This window comes from Lissotriton vulgaris, chromosome 6 (genome assembly GCF_964263255.1).
Source record: "Lissotriton vulgaris chromosome 6, aLisVul1.2, whole genome shotgun sequence".
In the NCBI taxonomy this organism is placed as follows: Eukaryota; Metazoa; Chordata; class Amphibia; order Caudata; family Salamandridae; genus Lissotriton; species Lissotriton vulgaris.
In genome coordinates, this window is record NC_141694.1 from 594742068 (window position 1) to 594759395 (window position 17328).

Here is a 17328-nt window from a genome sequence, read left to right on the forward strand (position 1 = left end):
GAGGTGGGAGGTGGAATTGTTTTTTTCAAAAGTGTGTGACCCAATACACACCCAGGGCACCTACATGTTCTTATTTGTTGGGCCCACAGGGGGGCCCCAAGGCTGCCAAAAACCTCTGTGGCTTCCCAGCTAGCAGCCATAGTGGTGCTGGAAGAAGCTGGCTCACTCACTTTGCTCCCACCCAGAAGGGGGCAGTTTTTTGCAATGCTCCCGCCCGGGTGGGAGTAAAGTTGTTTTATGTGTTCCGGAAGAGTGCGGGCAAGGTATGCCCCCTTCCCCTAAAATTGAAAATGGCCCCAGGGGATGAGGTCCACTAACCTAGATGGGAGTCTTGGGAAGTTGAGCTGCATTACTTCTCTCCTAATAATAAAACCAACCCCAAATGTATGGGTTCCCAGAGCCTAACGGTGGCTTAGGGAGGGGGGGGGGCAAATAACCCCTCCTCAAAATAAAGCAATGTGCCACCTCCCTCCCCCACTCCTTAGATCCTCCACAAATTTGTGGCAACACTTAAAAAAATAATTTTTGGGGCCCAGAGGGACAAGCACCCTAACCTATCTTTTTTTAATTTAATTTTAGGACAGGCTACTAAATTCCTGAGTCTTAAAATGGCTGCCCCAACATCTTTGTTGATATGGTGTCATCAAATCAGATGTTATGTTAGGATCTGAAATATTTATACATTTTAAGCCTTATTTTCTCAATAACTACTGAACGAATTTACACCAAAAGCATGCTTTCTGGATCAAGATCTACCCTTCTGCCAAATTTGGTGTAATTCCGTTCAGCAGTTGTTGCGCTATCACTTTTCAATTATCATCCCAAAACTTGCCAGGTTGGAGCTGATGTAGATGAGGCTAGGATATGGTAAACACAGAAATGTTTCCTATTTTCGATGCATCATGTAGTGTCCAGTTTCTCTGTCCAGCAGCAAGAGGAAATTCAAAATGTTGTAAGGAGAGGAACAATGATTCATCCTCGGACCTCCGCACTCATCAAGAATCATTATAATGACAAATGGACTTCCTACCTCTGGAAAGCACTTGCACATGGCATAGAAAATAAAAATTCCCCTGGTGTCTCAAGAATATCTCTACTAAGGTGAATACCCAGAAGGCGATTAAAAGTGAAAGGTCGATTCCTGGAGAACAATTAATTCTGCATAGTCTGGTTGACATGGTTCTGTCTATTGGTCCCTGTGGGGTCTGTGGCATTTGTCGGGACCAGCAATTCCTGTTCAGTGCAGCTCTATGCCCCATTAATTCCAGATATCTTTCACTCATATACACATCTTGTGATTACAAGAGGAATTCAGAAATACTTGCAATTCATTTTCCTAATGTAGGACCCTATTGATTATCTGTGAAAGGCACCATGGACGTACACCGTGTGGGGACCCCTTGAAGTCACACATTCTTCAAAGTGAAAAACCTGTATTTGACCTATTCATCAGTCTGTCCATAAATGGGGCCCCATTTGTCCCTCCTTTAGAGCCACCAGTAATGACTTTGCCAATGCTTGCTGTACTTGCAACATTATTGATACATGATGTTTTAAATGACATGTTAACAACCTTCTTGGGTAAGTTCCCTGTATCTTTTTACCTGAACTTTAGAGAAAGACACCTGAATGAAACTAATCTGGCAAGGACTTATGAGTTGTCTACTATCATACTAAAGCTCATCTAAATTATCAGTGTTGAGAGAGAAAAGGCTAGCATGTTGAAGCATTTACTGGACATTTATCAAAGTTCCTTTGTTTCCCATTTTAAGAAAACAAAGGAACAGAGTGCTATAAAAGGTGTGTAATTAATAACACACTCCCCTCTAAACTTACAACATCAACATTTACCTCTGTGGATGATTGTAGGAAAATGCCTCTTTTTTTGCATGATTGCCCCCATTTTTTGTGAACGAATTGTGCTGTTTTTGTTTAGTCTGTGCTCTTAAACTCAGCTAACCCAGACCTCATTTCAAGTGTTCTGTCTCCTAAAACATGTTGCAATTCTCCCAATAGACATATTTAAGTCCCTAATATATGGTACCAAGTGTTTCCAGGGCCTGTGTGCAAAATGTCACTAGTGGCTTCAGCACATACCTTGCCACCCATTACAGTGTCAGTGCAAACATGACTGCAAGCCTACTATTGTAGCCTAGCTATGCAGTTTTAAATTGCATCTTTGACCTTTTTACAAGAACCTTTTTGAATGATCTAAACGTTCCTTTTTAGTATGAATATGTTACGCCTATATAGGCCTTATAAGCCCTAAGGAGCGGTGCGTGGAATTTTAAAGTGGGACGTGTAGAAAATTACTGTCACACATGTCCTTATAGTGAAAAGGCCATAACATCTGTTTTCGCTGTAGCAAAGCTGGCTGTTCCAAAGCAAAATCCTGGGCTAGAAGAGTACAGTTAATAATACTGATTGTCGTTTGGAAACAGCTAAAAATATAATTCAAAGACTCTTTTTTGATAATGGTTTAAATTCAATATAAAGGTAAAATTGAATTTGTGATAACTATTAAGGAAAAGGTACTTTTAGACCTTAACCTTTTCTCTGCCCAAAGCCTCCAGAGGACCATTTGCATGAGCTTCAACTGGTGTTTGATAGCCCCCTTGAAGAGGTGCAAAACTTGTTCCCAGGGCAGAAAAAAGGTCTTGGGTGTGGCAAGGTGTTTCTGTTTTACTGGCAGGATGACCATCTAGGTTGTCCCCAGGAACCTATTTAATTTTCAGAGACCTACCATGTCACAGGCCAATGTTAGCTGACACATGGGCAGGGTTCTTCTGTGCTCCCCAGTCAGGCGGGCACCAGTCCCAGGGATCTTTCACCCCATTGGATAGGGTAGAACAGGAAGTCACCTTTATCAAAAGGTTTGTGACAGGCATACATCTGGTATCCCAAATGCCCTCCTGAGAAGATTATTGGATCTATGGAAGATCAGGAGAGGACTGAAACTAATGTTGGAGACTTGAAGATCTGGACCTGATCTCGTTTTTGTTCTGAGGACAAAAAGTGGACTCTGGTGGTCAGATGGCTGACTACCTGTTAACCTACATGACTACAACAATCTGTAAGAAGCCCCATTTACTGAGGGGCCCAGCTGGCCAGTTCCAACTGGAACTGCCCTGGATCATGCTGGGGCCTTCTGCTAGAGTGAGACTTGATCCCCAAGTGTTGTTCCTGATGTCCTGGGACCTTTGACTGTGTCTAACTGTACTCCTCCTAATCTCCTAAAACACCTGGGACTTAGAAACATTTTGGCTCCAAAGACCTCCAGAGGTCAGGGAAAAACCTACCAAGTCAATCCGATAAAGGTGAGTTGTTGCTTGGTCAAAGATTTAGATTTCTCCAGCTCTGAGCTTTTCCTCAACGGCAAATCGGCTGGACTTTGTGGACAGGGTTTCCCGTCCATATATAAGAATCCAAGCTACAAAAACTGTACTACGTCCGAACATAGAAATCTTCACTGGGTGAAGGCCCAAAGAGTATATGGACCACCTTATGCATGAATTTTTAATTTTTCACACTCTGAGCTTTCCCTCCAAAAGCCAATGGCTTCACTAGGACCTCATTTGATGGCTATCCAGCTCCATGGAGCCCCTCTCAGCCACAGTCTAGTGCATTGCCCAGCTGAGGATTTTTTAGTTCCATTTCAGTGGATAAGATAGAAGGCAACACTTCTGACCGGGTCAAACCTAGTTTCCATAGCTGTCAACTCTAAATTATGCCTTGATCCTGGTCAAATGCAGCCAGATGACCACGGTTGCCTCTCAATGCTTTTTTGTACTATTTTTATTGACAACTGGAAAGATTCATGTCTCCAGTTCTCTTTATTGTTTTGGTGCGATTTTGTTAATGATGCTGTGTTACTGGCTTGTACCAAACATTTATACAGAAGCTACTGAGAGACTTCGAAAATTATCGCATGCTCAAAAATCTGGTGATTTAACACTAAAAAACAAAAAGAATTATAATAAATTCGAGGTGAAATTAAAAACTTTTTTTTTAATCTAAGGCGGGTCCCGAGATCATGTTGAATATTATGATTAGCTGGTGATTAGATTTTACAAGAAGTTGTTCTGGGCCAAACAGCTAGTAAAAAGTGAAACAATTACTAGTCAATGTGCAAGTGCTGTTGTACGGTTCTGTAACCAATGCAGATGAAGATCAATCGAACCCGCCCTCTATGTGCAGTGCTATGGCTGTGTTAAGGCTGAAGTTGGGCATGCCCAATGTCGAAGCCCATCTAGCACTTAAACAGACCTTGCATTGAATCTGAATATGGACTAAACCCAAGCTTGCTATCTATTTAAAAGCCCTTGGCAAAGCAGTGGCTCATGCAGACCACCCTGGCCGAATGTTATTGCAAGTATTCCAGCTGCTGCAGGTTGTGCAGGAATCTGGGTGATCTATAGTCAGAAAATATTGGGCTTGCAGAAGACACTGCAAAGAGACAAGTTCAGCAGACACTTCCCGGAAACTAAAACCTCTGCCTGGTATGAACTGTACTCGGACCAGTTCTTTCCAGAGATAAAAAGATCATTGTACATAAGGTTCAGAATAGGCACACTGCCAACAATGAGTTACGCCAACAGCAGGGCCAACCATCTTCAGCCTCGGCTGCGTGTAACTGCCAACAAGGCTCTGATGAACCTGTTTTACATTTCATGTTCCTCTGCACTAACTCTTTCAAGGCAAGGAGGCTCTACCGTCGCCCCCTTTTTAACAAATATAACATAAGGCATTGATTGTCCCAATGTCTTCAAACTGATTATGAAGATGTATTGTATCTTAGGGCGAACAAAGCGATACCAAAGGGGATGATGGACGGAGCGCTTGAGCAAATCAAACACTCACCCCCAGTCAACTGATCTGGGTTTAATCCATCAGCCCGAACTGCCAAGCCACGTCTTCCCTGGACCATAAACAAGCATCCTGGGACCGGTTTCGGGTTCATAACCTTCATCAGCCAGGCTATCTTGAATCCAGCACACACAATATTAAAACACAGCACGGGCACGGAGCCCAACCCATGTGCAAGCGTCTCGCAGACAGCGCACATGTAGAGCCCGCACACAGAGAACATGCACTGCACAGGGAGCTTAAGTGCCGGCTGCCTGTGCTTAAAGAACAATTACTCATCTAGTATGATGACAAGAGTTCGAAAAGAAACAAGCATTTGCAATGCAATAGGCTGCTTTTTTAAAGTTTGTACGGAGCTCACTGGGTCTGTCTTCTCTCTGTATTTTCCTGAGAATACATCTCCTCATTTGCTATAAAAGTATCCTGCTCAGAAACTGTGAGACTGTCCCTAAAAGCCGCATTTCTGAATCGTCAATGTCTCCTATGTAATCAGTACTTTTGGAGACAGCCCCTGAAGAGAACATAGTTTCATTTTCAGCATTCTTTTTGAAGACATAAAACAAAGATTGTTTTCACATTTAACACACAAATTCCACGTGAAGCACCTGCAGCTGAATGAAACGTGTAAACTGCACCTTTGACAGATACACGTATTAAGGTGCATAGCACATTTAACAAGCATTGGCACAGCCAACAGGTGTCGCTTTTGGGACCTCATAAGTATTTAGTCATGCAGCACAATATCCTTGGTGCGACAACATCAACTGTTGCATGGCTAAACACTTAAAAGGACCCAAAGGCGAGACCTATTGGATATTCCAATGCTTGTTTTTAAAGGAGATGACTGAAGAGAACTGCAAAGTTTGACTTCCTAAATATATTTAGAAATACAAATTAGATAGATTAGTTGCGTCAACATTTTTTTTTTCATTTTGGGGCACCACAGCGACTTTTGTTTACATGAGGGGGCGCAGCAATAAAAAGACCACTGCTTGAACTGGTAGCATTTCTGTTCTTCCACAGCTAGTCTGTTTACATCACCTCAGGTACCTCGAATTGTCCTATGTCAGGTGTCACGCACAATTTTACATTTATAACTGCAAAACAAAACGACCAAAAACGAGAACGCAAAGCAAAAGGCAACTTACAGCAACTTCCTCGCATCTTCTGAACTACCAGTTCTACAGTTAGCTTTTAGACATACAGTCAACTGCACTGAAGGGCATTGCCGATTAATTCCAGCCTCATTTTGGAATGTGTTGATTGCAAACTGGACAATGACACAGACAAACGTGTATACTATACACCTGATTGTACATGTAGAAATAGTGGATTTGCGCCATTTTACCTGAATCAGGCTGGGTATTTCCCCATCCGGATGTGAGGCACCAGGTACCAGCTGCTGCACAGCTGGTTGGCAGAGCAATCGGAGAGACGAAGTTGTTGTACTGTGCCGGCTTGGACAGCTTGACCAGCATGATGTCGTTATCTTGAGTCTGGGAGTTGTAGTTCGGATGCTTGATGACTTTAGAGACTTGGATGGCCTGCTCCGTGCTTTCGGTGTAAGTCGTGTCATACTCACCAAGGTAGGCTACCAAGGTGTTGGCTCTAGCAGGGAAAAACATGAATGGAGAATGAGTTAACTAAAAAAGAGATAGAGAAAGAGTGGAAGACACAGGATGGATTGATGGAGGGACAGCTCATTTAATTTGGTGATGTGCAGTCATGCAATTGTGCAGAAACTGCAGACTTCACATTTCATAACTTTTGCAACATCAAGTGAACTTATATTACCGCATTTCAAATGTGGTGATGCCCCATCACAGCATAGGAAAGTCACGCCCATTCACAAGGGCAAAATCGGTGCTAGCTTTGCAGCTTTAAATGCAGAAAAATGGTATTTTCACCTCGTGGTGTTACTGAAAATTTCTTGACAGAGAGAACACTAGAAAATGTTCAACATAAACAATTTGCAAGACTGTGGCCACACTTAAACGTTAACACTGTTGGGCTCTTTCTTACGACAGGTCATAGACGACTATGTGTCTAAATCTTGAAGTAGGTATCATAAGAGGCATCCATGTCCCATTCCAGCAGGAATAGTCCCAATTAACCAAAGAAAGTTCTAATGAGAACTATGCTGAACAAATCAACTGCTCACCCTTTGGAAAGGCGCACCACAAACCCATCTAGGATCTGAGCTTTCACAGTAAAATACCACAGAGCCAGGCTACCTGCCATGCACGAGTATTGGTAAAATGAATAGACGATTACACGACTTGCAATCAGCCTCCTAACCTGTAAGGGCACAGAAACCCGACTGCTGATATCAGCAAATAGCTGCTCTTTTCCTTCAATGTTTGCAAAATGGCTATTTTGATTTTATTTCACCTTTCTGTGGTCCATGGGGCAGTAGACCACAAGATCCTCTGTGATCATCCGAGTTTCTAGAAAAGTGGGCTTAGTAATGGGACAATAATTGTATCTGTTCCATTCAGACTACATTTAACAAATTAAATGGAATCATCATCGGCTCTAAAACACATCAAACACAGGGTTCACCAAGACAGTCCTAAGCCATGGCAGTATTTAACACTTACATGAGACATCTTACTCAGATCATATCCCATTACCGACTGAATTTCCTCTGCATGCTTTTGGAAATACAAACTTACTTACACTGGGGCGATGCCACAGATTAAGAAATGGACAGCAACAAGGAGGTAGCCAGAAAATGTAAATACACCTCACTTGAACATTACCTATTCTCAAACGCTGAGCATCAGGCAAGCAAACCCTACTCCCTTTAAGAAAATTACCATCACACTTGAATAATCCATCCATCAATCCATCCATATGTCCACATATCTCTCTATCCAGGCATTCACACACCCGTCCTTTCATATTCCCCATCTTTCCATTTCTCATCTGTCCACTCATTCACCCTATACCCTTGACCCTTTTGCACTTGCATCCATCCTCTTACCCTTTCATTTATCCACCTTTTTGCTCTTCCATCCTAGCTCTCTTCACTTGCACGAAACAAGCACTAAAATCCTAGCAAGCATTTTCTTGCTCAAAAGGCAAATGGAAGTATGATCCTCCCCAGGGCACAACAAAATATCTCTTTTGCATCGCAGATCGACAAACAGCAGCGTTGATCCTCCTTGACCTCTCAGCAGCCTTCTGCACTATATCCCACCACACACTGATAAAAAGATTCTCCCAGATTGGCATCCAAGGGCATGTGCTCGGATGGATCACTACCTTCCTCACCGTAATGAAGGCAGAGGATCCACCTCCCACCTTTCACCTCTGAACCCAAGGACATCAAACATGGGTGAGATCATTGGGCAATGGCCATCATTCAATGGTTCAAGTCGCCATATTTCGACAACTGATATATTGTACAGGAGAAGAGAAACACTCACGGCTGGTAGCAATGGGCGGCTGATACGATCCAGTACTGATTGATCAAAGAACCTCCGCACCAGCGACCTCCATTGCACATGAAGTAGACCTGCCAGGGCACGCTGCCCCTGGCGCAGTTGTAGCCGTTGACTACATCATTGATATCTTCAACCTTTGTCGGGTAGGCAGCTGCAAGCAGAAATGAGGGGTCAGACAACTGGTCCCATAGCTATGGAATCAAATCACTCATAGAGTCAGTAACTATCACTGTTACCTATTAACACTTCCGCTCAGGATTAGAAACCGATCCTGAATTGTGCAGTAATGCCAAGCTCACTAAAGACCAAACGCTACTGATGATGCTAGGTTTGGCATTACCGCATGAGAGGTTGTATCATGAACAGCTGTGCTGGCTCAGCGCAGCTACTTATGTATTTGTAGTGTCCAATTGAAATACATTCAACCTGGGGATTTGCTTGAGTTAGTACATGAGGAGCAGACAGCAAAGTGCAGACAAAGAGAGGCAATATTTTAAGTTTTCTCATCATAGAGCTGAGAAGAAAAATACATATCATTGCATGGCCCTCCCATTCAGAAGCATAAACGTGAAGCTGTCCGGTAAAACTGCTCCAATGCTACTAGTATCTCCAGAATGTGGTATTACAACATCAGATTACGGGGCATTGTTACTGAGGTTACAAATGCTGCTGGGCTTACGTTTGTAAAAACACTGAAAACATAATATTATGGAACACTTTCTTTGATGATGCGTTTCCTCAATGAGAGTGGTATATTTTGAAAAAGAGAATTGTAAATGATTAATTCTCCCTTCAAAATGTGCTGTAGTCAAATGAGGTAGAAAGAGCCCTCTGTTAAAACTGTAAATAATAAAACACGCAGGAAACGGTGAGAACGTTTTAAAAAGACATTTACCGTAAAAAAGGAAGAGGGTTGAGAGAGAGGTGACATCCAATGGGCCTTCCAGAGTGTTCAAGAACATTCAGGAAAAGAAACCCCCAAAATTAAACGAACAAAACTACGGCCAAAAGTGTTTTTCAAGCTACATTTACAAAGTGGACCCTAAATAATAACAGTACTGCAGAAGTGACACTAACTAGGCATCTGAATTTTAGGTCTGATCTCTTTTTTTGAGATAGCTTTAGCTGTGTTCCCAGACTATTGTTTTCCCCCTAAAGAAATCGTACGTAATATACATATAAAGAAGAGATTTTGTCAGCTGACTTCACCCATTGGTCTGCTAAATCGCCACTCCCATTTTGCTTCCGACCACCACATCATAGGGCATAGGTGTACTAAAGTGCATACCAAAGGTAGCAAGGTTAAGGTAAGAGGTCTTTATTAAACAACCTCATCCAACATCCAACAGGAGTAACTGCCAAACCTAGAACTTCACAAGATTCCCATAAGGAACATTCCACTGACTTGGTTCTATACTGGAACACTCCTCATAGAACCAAGTCACATGATCACAATAGGTCTTCAAACTGTGGGATGCAGCCCCCTGTGGGACTGTGGATGTATTCCCAGGGGAGCACAAATGACGCTCTAAGTACTTGTAAATGAGTTTTCCAGGCTGCCTTAATTTACATGCAGGGTCGAAGTGGTTAAAAAGTAGAGAACTGTAATCCATGCCGTGGTGGTGGGGTCAAAGGCTTACCTAAAAATACCCAAATATTCTGTGTCTTATTGATTTTTCACTTTCAGTTAACTGCATATAAAAAACACAAATCATAAAGGCAAGTTAAACTAAACAGCGGTAAATGTATTATTTTATATTATGAAACTGCAGTTGGCTAATGTGAGCGCTGCAGATGTCATTATGTGGGAACAAAAAGCTAAAGATCTGAATTCTGATTGGTGCATTGGGGAATAGCGACTAGTGTATTTATAGTGCTGCGAGGTCCCATCCTGTAACAAAAAGCACTGTGAATATGTAAGCCATTATTTTAACATTGTATTATATACAGTATGAGATAGGGTGCCACAAATTGATTTATTGATTAAGATAAAACAAGTGCTTTCATAGTACATATTTCAGTAATAGGTAGAATGTCATTGTGCAAATATGATTATAGTGCCCGTTAAAAGCGTTTTTCAGAGCTCTGCTGATTACACCCTTACATTTATTCTCAAAAAGAATAAACCTTTCTCTCCATAAAAATTCAGCCGACTCCCTCGATTGATGCCTGTGTCCCAAGCAGCCTTTGCATTTGCTGATTAACCAAATGCACACATTTACATTCCTTTTAGGTAAATGTAAATGTGTGTGTCTTGTAAAGCGCATTGCTATCCGGAGGCGTCCTGGCGCTATAGACCGCTGGGGAACCCGTCCTGGCTTTCCCTGTGAGATGTTCCCTCCTGGGTATCTCCAAGGTGAAACCAGGCATCCCCGGCGTTTGTGGGGCGCCATTGTGGAGGTGAGGCAAGCTAATGCCCAGAGTTGCCGAGTGTGATCCCTGGTTAGAGTAGGCACAGAGGCGAGAATGATCGAGTCCGCTGACCCTGGTTCACGACCCTGCCGTGTCGGGAAGTGAACTCTGGTCCCGGGCCGTCCTCTGCTTCCGGGTCTGCCGCCTCTAACCAGTGAGCCACACCACTCCAGTAGCAGGCACCCTGGTAAGCAGAACAAAAATAGGAGTCTAGAGGGAAAGACAGAACTAGGACGCCCTCCACTCTGTAAGTCATTCAACACCACCAGTCCTAGTTCCCGTGGCAATATTTGCTTATTGATCTGTATACACCAGTGATTGAAACCATTGGTGGTTGGCCCGTGAGGTGCCATCTCGCTTTTCACACATTTTTTGTCCTGTGAAAATCATCGTCAGTCCAGTGCTGTTATATATGTTTAGATCAGAGAGGTTGTTTTTTTAAAGAGGCAATAGATCGAAACATTTGGGATTATCCTAAGATTATAGGGACTCCCCGGGTGATTAAGTTTCAATCACTGGTGTATACAGATCAATAAGCAAATATTGCCACGAGAACTAGGACTGGTGGTGTTGAATGACCCTGGTAAGCAGACCTGTTTCAGCTCTCTTTCCCTTCTTCAGCTTCACAGCACAGGAGACCCCCCCCCCCAAACCCTCTCCCAGCTGCCCTCCCTTCACTTTCACCAAGAGGATTCTCAAGAGCTACATTAACCTATTAGGGTCAATTGGTTTTTTTTAACAAAAAAGTATGTAAAGTTAAAAAAAAGCATGGGCATGTTGTTCCTCATAGATCCTACCTCCTTGATCTCTGTCCAGATCACCTTCCAGTTGAATCGAGGGGGGCGATGGCAGAAAGGAGACCAGCAGAGTCCTATTGAGACCCCGAGCCATGATAGTCCAGACACCTGGGGCCTCAGAGTTATGTCCCAGGCGAAACAGAATAAGAGCAAGATCCATGCATAGTATCGAAGAGATGCCCCGAGTAGGGGGTGCCATGTGGGGGTTATGTTTTTCATTTATAAATAGACAGAGGCAGTTTTCTCAGAGGGGTGATCTGAGGAAGGTGGGGAGAAATTGTGACTCATGTCTTTAAAGGACAATCACTGCCATTAGTGCAGCGACACTGAGGCCAGGCGTGTGAGTGACCACTGCACCCAAGATGTGGCTGTATTATTGCCTTAGAGTACAGGTAACCTGCAATGTGCAGGGAGCAAGACAAAGAGGCCAAATGTGGGCCTTTTCCCAGGTTTTCTTTACACACAGGAGGAAATAGCCAATGCTGGGGCTCTGGCCTAGGGGTGATGGGCCAGTGGAATGGGCCGAGGAAACAGCTTGCTTCGCAAGGCTGTCATTTACATTGTTTCCACAGGTGCAGTGCCACTGGAACCCAGAGGTGTGAGGAACCAACTAAATCCCGATTATGGCTGTTTTACTATCCTTCCTGGCTTCCTTTAGGGCCCACTGCACCTTTTCTGCACCAGGTTTGCTTTGGTGTTTGGACCTATGGCCCAAGGGAGGGGAAAACTGAAGCAGAGGAGACCCATTAGCTGGGCCTCAGAGAGAGATGGCAGAGAGGGAGGTGAAGCAATATGGGAGTCCTGTTTTTTTTAATGTATGAGGAAACTGCTCTTTGCAAGGCAGTAGCTATCGTTAATGAAGTAAGTTCATTGGCACTGTACCCAGGAGTGTGAGATGCCCACTGCATCACGATTACAATTTTCTTACTTTACAAAAAGGGGCATGGAGTGGGCATGCAGCCTTATTTGCCATGCTAGCTTTAGGACAGAGGGCACCTTTACTGCAAGGAGGGGGCAACACAGGGATCTCATTTCTTACTGTTCAGGAAAGGGAGTCTGTTGAAAGACAGGAGTCATGGCCAGGTTTCGTGGCCAGATACAGTGAGGAAGGGGGAACAGGCAGAGAGACAGCCTGCTTTTCAGGGCTGCAGCCATGGCTGGCTGTTGGCATGGGTGAGCTGGAACCAGGCCCGGGGCAGCTAATTTAGAAGGGCGCACATGCAGCTGACCTTGTGAGCTTCCTTGAATAATGCCTTCATTCCAGGCTGCCAGTTCAGTTCATTTTCGACAGACTGGCTATAAAAACTTGTTTTCTTTCTTTTCCTTAGCCTTCCTCTGGTCCCCTATATCTCACACCCCATTCCTCATCCCTTCACCGTTCCATGGAACCACTTCCAGTTTAAAACCTAAATAGGCGGTTCAGGTGAAGGGTCAAGAGGCAGATGTGTGTTCACTGGCCAGTCACTGCTCTGAGATATTCAACAGGGCGTTATATCTGAGCACAAACATGCCCCCCACTAGAATCACCAATGGGAGGTGCAGATGGGGAGAGGTGGAGGAGGAGGTTCAGGAGGTGTGCCAAATTAATTTTCGTCCAGGGCGCTGTCTGAGAAAATGCCAGCCCTGGCTGCTGCCATCAATAGTGCATATATTTACAACAAGGGGTGGTGAGGGACAGAGTCTCTGAATTAAGCAGAAAGCTCTCACCCAGTCAAGAGATCAGGGCTAGATCCAACACCGTTTTTTAGCTCACTGCACCATCCCAGTTTCAGAACCTGGCTGTATGCAAATTAGTCTGTTCCCGTCCCAGTGCATGATGGGAACAGGGCAAACCAAACTACAAAAGCCAATTCTTACACTGGGAAGGAAACAAGCTCCCGGGGACCGGTTTCTGGCATTACTGCCGTCTTCGGACCGGTTTGCTTGAATCCTGATGGTGCAATGAGCAAGGGTCTCACATCTGAGAATACCCTTCCACGCTTAGGGTGGAAAAAAATATTTACAACAAGGGGTGGTGAGGGACAGAGTCTCTGAATTAAGCAGAAAGCTCTCACCCAGTCAAGAGATCAGGGCTAGATCCAACACCGTTTTTTAGCTCACTGCACCATCCCAGTTTCAGAACCTGGCTGTATGCAAATTAGTCTGTTCCCGTCCCAGTGCATGATGGGAACAGGGCAAACCAAACTACAAAAGCCAATTCTTACACTGGGAAGGAAACAAGCTCCCGGGGACCGGTTTGCCATCAATAGTGCAGCAGTTGCATTGGGGCCCAGGAGAGTGCCGGGCTCATCATAACACCCCTATTAAAAGGCATAGTATTTTTAGTCAATTTCTGGTTTTGTTCCATACATTGTCTCTTTCATAAGTGTTGCAATTATTATAGATTAAAATCTCTAGAAAAGGTTTCGCTGATAAATCCCACCTGGGCTCGCCTCTCCTGTTCCCCCAAATCTTGCCATTCAATTTTGGAGGGGGGTCCGATTTCAAACAATTTTACTTAAGGGGGCTCAGAGCACAAACGTTCAAAGACCTATGGCTTAGGCAATGGCTCAGCCCAATAATCCCATTCGCTCCCTTCACTTTGAGGGAATTCACAAAGTTTTAGCAAAGCTGTTACACCTTGCCAAAAACATAGTCGCTTTCTCTTCGGTTGCAAAGCTGGTTTAAAATGGGCTTTTTTATTTCACGTTTTTATATTAACTTCAAATGGCTGCTGTATGTTTTGCTTGCAGTCCTTTCTAAAGTTTAGGTTGTAAACTGTTTAAGTATCAAGGCAACATTGTAGCTAATTGCTTTTGAATAAACGGTTGGCTGGCAACTTATCTTTCTCTCCTTCACATAGAAAAACAAAAAATGTGTTGCACAATTGAAAAGTTTCTGATTTACAAAACATCTATAGTAAAACCGCTCCATTAATGGATATTTTTTTTTTTAAATCAACAATTTTTGTTACAATTATAATGCAGCCTCGTTCAGGTGATGGTACATTTCCTTTTTGTCTTTTTATTTTTTTGTAGCATGCGCTTGAAATAAAAAAAAAAAATAGAAAATTAACCATTGCACCAGATTGCAAAGAAAAGACATACTGGATTAATAAATGGTTGTTTTATGTGTTGGGAAAAGGCATGCTTCCCTTAATTTGTTCGTTCTTTTGGAGTTCACTGCAGGCATGATCATATATTTGCGGTGTTGCGATGTGTTTGCGATGAAAGAAGGCTTTTGGGGAGAACAATGGAACACGAATTCCTCTGCATCATGAAGTTTGGGCTTGGCAAATGGGAACTGCTTCTTCAACCTCATCACCATGGAAAATACAATACGTTGACTCTTTTTGTGATCAGCCAACTTGTCCCATCAGGGCTTTCAACCACTTATCAACTGAAACCGGAACTCGGGCGATTTTATTTTATTTTATTTTACCAAGAATTTTCGGGTATCATTAGGAGTTCCCTCCACAAATGTTAACAAGCATTAGTAAAGTCAATTGGTCTGTTCTTGGCCGTCAGTCTTTTGACTTTGTCAGTGCTTGTTTTGTTATTTGGCAGGTTTTGCACAGGTCTACTGTTGGGGAAACTGCTGAGCCCTTGTCAAATCTTTAAAAAATGGCTAAAGGTAAAAATATATTTTGGTCACAAATAGGGCTATTAATGGAACTTATTTGTGTGCAGATGTGCTGCTTGTAAAATGGAATAATGCCAGCACTCACAGTGAAGTTAGCCAACGGTGGGCATTCCCATTGCTCCATGCTGGAGGGCGTAGTGGGCGAACAAAAACCTGAATGGCATAATACTATACCAATTGATAAAGAGCGCTAGCTGAAACCTCCATAAGTTTAGTCAACGCATACTTTTAGCAATATCAAAAGGTCTTGGCTAACGCCTTATCTAAAAAATTCAGCAGTAGATAAAAATGACATGTGAGCCGAAGTGCTCTAGAAAATTGATAGTTTGACCATCACCAAATGTTCCCTGGTGTAATTGCATCATTCTTTGAAAGACAATTTGCAGTCTATCTTATCATTTCAATAAAAGGGATGAAAATAGGAAGGCCAGGAGATAGAACCATGGTATGAAAGAGCTCCAGAGCTGAGCTTGTTAAGCCATACCGTATGCAGCTCCTGCTTAGTTTATGTTGTCTCATAAGAACCTGAACTATCTCCTTTGGTCTGCGATTCCTGAACCCCGAGAATGTACGCACCTACTGATTGTATTTGATAACATGAACTAGTGATTAGTTTAGGTGGAGCTAGTTTCTACCACGTAAAGGATGGTTCTGTTACCGTTACTCCGATAGTTTCCCTTTCTAAGTGACGCTAGAGGTCTGTCCTTTACCGGCTTACTCTCGCTCTATGGCCGGCATATATTTATAGAACATATGGGATACCTACAGCCTCAGGTTCAAGAAGAAAATGAGTCCTGTTACCAAATACACCTCAAACGCAGAGAATAAGGTTCTGTATAAGGATCTAAAGGCCTAAATTCCACATGGATGTGTTTCGCAGATTGACGCTATTTTCATTGTCTTACCTGCCTGATGCCCCAGTGCCAGAACCACCAGCAGAAAGAACTTCATCTTGGAGGATTGGTCTTATGCTGTGTCTGCCTACAACTGTTAAAACTGGAAGGGCCTTTTTATACAGTTTTACATCAGGTCTCCTGCGTCAGAGATAACATAGAACTTTCTGCAGAACATGGGCTGTATGCCTTATCTTGTTCAAATTCTGATATGGTATTCGGAAATATCTCGTAAAACAAACAGTAAAATGAAAATTGGCCCACATCCCAGAAGTATACACGTGGAACACAATATATTAGTGTGTCTCACTACCTCAGCCGAGGGTTGGAGGGTGACATTGGCAGCAAGAATAGCATGAGTCTGTGGCCTAATGTTACCAAAAGTTCAAATTGGTGATATCAATGTTAGAATAAACACAGACAGGCAAACAAATGCATAGAAACTCTCCAGCAAGGACAAGCAAGTTTATACTCTTGACCTTTTACTAAAAAGCGAATTCAATTGTTGTTAGAGGTCCACACAAATGTTGTGCCCTCCTTGACTTTAGGATTTTCAAAGGTTGACGAAGGTTCTAAAGTCTAACAAAGTCCTAGCAGAAAACTAACAATTGAGCAGATGCAGCTAAAATACACTTCTATTAGTGAGAATACAGATTACACCATAAATAACCATTCTTTGCAAAAACATACCTTCCTTATGGATATCATGTCCTCACATACTATTGATGGTCACTTTGCTCACATCTGGGGCCATATTGGGGAGAGGAGTTGGCCTAACGGCTAGGGCGGGCGACCTCGAATCTGGGGTACCCGTTTAGAGTCTCGGCAATGATGCTGAACATCCTGTGATTTTGGGCAAAGCACTTAATCTCCCCGTGCCTAACAAAAATGAATGTGCCCTCATGTAATGCAACTGGTGCTATGTAAAGCGCTCTGATACCCGATTCGGGACAAGTTCGCACTATATACAACTCTGTATAAATAAAAAAAAATCATGAAGAGCTGCGCTTGTGCAGAGCCGAAGGTCTGTTTGTGGATTCTTGCACTGTGTAAAGTGCATTCATTTAGCATCATATTTATTGAAATAACACAGCTCAGAAACAGAAAGAGACAAACTGAGCTCACAGTTTCCAAACTATTCTCTCTAAATATCAGGCACTAATTCAGACAAATGTAGGCACATGAAAACAGATGCTCAGCGCTGTGCTGAGCAAGCGGAGCCCATCCTGATATGGTCCCACGTCAGTTTCATATACTCTGAGGCTTATTAATGGGATTTTGACGAAGGGC

The 17328-nt window shown here is 43.2% G+C and overlaps 1 protein-coding gene across 1 annotated transcript in view; it reads right to left on the reverse strand.

Annotated features, from left to right (window-relative positions):
* The window catches only part of LOC147707749 (trypsin-like), a 33206-nt gene extending 17075 nt beyond the window's left edge, over nt 1-16131 (reverse strand). The window contains exons 1-3 of the mRNA XM_086926605.1: nt 16051-16131; nt 8298-8466; nt 6215-6474 (exon numbers count right to left, since the gene is read on the reverse strand). Of these exons, the coding sequence (XP_086782731.1) occupies nt 6215-6474; nt 8298-8466; nt 16051-16096 (475 nt within the window). The 5' untranslated portion in view covers nt 16097-16131. The remainder of the gene's footprint in view (nt 1-6214; nt 6475-8297; nt 8467-16050) is intronic.
* Between the last annotated feature and the right edge of the window lie 1197 nt (nt 16132-17328).